We start from the raw sequence: 1,403 nt of genomic DNA, 5'->3' as shown, positions 1-1,403 counted from the left end.
TTAGAGGAGGAAACTAAATGATTTCGATGATGTGTTAATCTCATGCCACATAAATTTTGTATTGTAAAAAATAAGCAAAGCTTATTTTGCCTCAACTCAACTTACATCAAGTTCAACTGACCTTAAGTAGTTGCCGGTAGTGTCGACTTGTTAGTCACTTTAGTGCAACTAGCAGCAACTAGGAAGCAGTTGCCCAGAGCCATTATAAAAAGAAATGTAACTCACCTGTAGTTTATGTTGCGTTTTGTGTTCAAATCCCAATGGCCAATTGCTGTATACATCCTATCAACAACGGTTGCTCTGGTTGGCGTATCGATGGACCAAAACTCTGCACCGTCAGATAGGATGTGCGACAAAACGCCAGCAGCATTGTAACTCACTTCTATTCCATCACTTTTATCAAATAACAGGTCGCTAATTATATAAAGTAAACAAAAGAAAGTGTACTTTAACCCTTGAACTGTGAAAAAAAGAGCTGTTGGTTTGGTTATAAATACACTATTTTGCATTACACTCCTATTTTACCTTTTTAGCCTATAACCAAATAAACATGTTAGATAGCTCATATTAAATTATTATAGAAACCAAATTCAATTTATTTTAAGCTTAACTAATTAACTACAATGGTTATGAGTACTTAATTACAAACCAGTGGTGGTGCCAGGGGGAGGGAGGCAGCAAAATTGTCCCCGTCCGACAGGCCTGGACCCCCATATCGTCTGATACAATGATGAGGTCATCGGATCAAAAATAATTAATTGCTTATTCAAATAACGTTATTTTGATTGCCAACCCCGAATATTGTGGTCTAAAATGACAATTTCGACCACACTAAGCTAATAAAACTCTCCCTGTAAATGTTACCAGGGATTTTTATTCCGGGAACCTAAACAACACTCTATTCAGCCCCTTGGTTTTGCATCCCCTGTCGGTCCACTTGTCATCCGCTGTTAGAAAAAACATGTCTAATATACAACTTTATATACTTGAATAAATCTCAAAATATTCTAAAAGAAAAAACTGATTTGTGAATATGCGGATGTGCAATAAACTTAAAAATGTACCTGAATGTCTGAGCGTGGGCCAATAAACGACAACGGAGGTATGGCACCTCTGCAACATTACCTATTAGCCCCATCATGTTTCTAAGCAGCTCCTGCCTTTCAGGATAAAACTGGAAAGAAAAAAGGGATACTTATTTTGCATTAATGTATCAAAAATGATTAAGAAACAGTATAAAGTATATACTTTCCGCTCGCACCAACCATATTATGAATACAATAATTATAATAACAATAATGGTATAAATGAACAATATCATCTTGTTTTGTTATAGAAGATAAGAAATTACAATACTACCTGTCTACAAAGCAAAAACAATTCCATGCCTCGATATTCAACAA

The 1,403-nt window shown here is 35.6% G+C and overlaps 1 protein-coding gene across 1 annotated transcript; it reads right to left on the bottom strand.

Moving 5' to 3' along the window:
• Positions 1 to 221: 221 nt before the first annotated feature.
• Positions 222 to 1,397, bottom strand: LOC117103407 (protein zer-1 homolog). The gene is made up of 3 exons (XM_033243946.1): positions 1,360 to 1,397; positions 1,065 to 1,174; positions 222 to 414 (listed from the first exon to the last, which is right to left on the bottom strand). Exons 1-3 carry the CDS (start codon positions 1,384 to 1,386, stop codon positions 222 to 224), a joined length of 330 nt encoding a protein of 109 aa, XP_033099837.1. The 5' UTR covers positions 1,387 to 1,397.
• Between the last annotated feature and the right edge of the window lie 6 nt (positions 1,398 to 1,403).

Source organism: Anneissia japonica, unplaced genomic scaffold (assembly GCF_011630105.1).
Source record: "Anneissia japonica isolate Jap-2015-1 unplaced genomic scaffold, ASM1163010v1 scaffold285773_len1504_cov237_single, whole genome shotgun sequence".
Classification (NCBI taxonomy): Eukaryota; Metazoa; Echinodermata; class Crinoidea; order Comatulida; family Comatulidae; genus Anneissia; species Anneissia japonica.
This window is presented reverse-complemented; position numbering and strand designations above follow the sequence as displayed.